The 985-nt window shown below is 31.7% G+C and overlaps 1 protein-coding gene across 1 annotated transcript in view; it reads left to right on the top strand.

The window, feature by feature from the left end:
* Positions 1–985, top strand: part of ROCK1 (Rho-associated, coiled-coil containing protein kinase 1) — a 182,152-nt gene that overhangs the window by 86,500 nt on the left and 94,667 nt on the right. Inside the window, exons 3-4 of the mRNA XM_012652083.1 lie at positions 81–187; positions 736–873. Coding sequence (XP_012507537.1) covers positions 81–187; positions 736–873 — 245 coding nt within the window. The remainder of the gene's footprint in view (positions 1–80; positions 188–735; positions 874–985) is intronic.

Below are 985 nucleotides of genomic sequence, written 5' to 3'. Positions count from 1 at the left end.
GTTTCTCAAGAACTTGAATGTAAAATAAGTAGTGTTAGTTATAATGCTTTAGTGATTTAAAATTATAAACTTTTCTTTTCATACAGATAAAGACACAATAAATAAAATTAGAGATTTACGAATGAAAGCTGAAGATTATGAAGTAGTGAAGGTGATTGGTAGAGGTGCATTCGGAGAAGTTCAATTGGTAGGTTATTTTAATGAGATATAAAAAGAAGAACTTTATTAAATTAAAAAATCCACTTGTGCATTACATGTTATTTGGGAAAGTGTTTTTGTAGAATTCTTACTTTAAATTGCTCCAGACATTCTTGCCTAAGTGTATGAAAGCCTAGGGTCAAATCCAGCATAGTGGGAAGTGTTTTCCCCAAGCATTCATGGGAAGTCTCAAGCATCAGAAAAGAAATCTTTGCTCCTAATGTTAGACTATGTAAAATGCTATGGAATAGTAGGCTTTATAAAGAGGAAGCAGCATACCTGGCAGGGTGGAGGGGGGAAGAATGCTATCACATAGGGAATAAAAAGGTTTTTTTCTAATGTTACTTATTTCTAGTAATTAAGGCCTTGACAGTAGCTAATTGGAACAATTTAACAGAAGATAAGAAATAAAAACAACTAAAACAATAATGTTAAATTATTTAACAAGTGTTAGAATCATTTAGTAAATTGTTCTGTGAAACATTGAGCTGTAAATGTTAACAAAAGGTTCATTGTTTTCCATTTTCAATTTTGAAGGTAAGACATAAATCCACCAGGAAGGTATATGCTATGAAGCTTCTCAGCAAATTTGAAATGATTAAGAGATCTGATTCTGCTTTTTTCTGGGAAGAAAGAGACATCATGGCTTTTGCTAACAGTCCTTGGGTCGTTCAGGTATGATTTTGCTGCTATTTCATTACTGCTGTATTAGTTTGTAACTAAGTATATCTGAGAAGCTTTAGTTTGTGTTTTAGAGTAGTAATAGAAAATTTATTGGCAATTACAA

This window comes from Propithecus coquereli, unplaced genomic scaffold (genome assembly GCF_000956105.1).
Source record: "Propithecus coquereli isolate 6110/MARCELLA unplaced genomic scaffold, Pcoq_1.0 Scaffold38, whole genome shotgun sequence".
Lineage (NCBI taxonomy): Eukaryota > Metazoa > Chordata > Mammalia > Primates > Indriidae > Propithecus > Propithecus coquereli.
The sequence above is the reverse complement of the archived record's forward strand: the minus strand, read 5'-3'. Positions and strand labels throughout refer to the sequence as shown.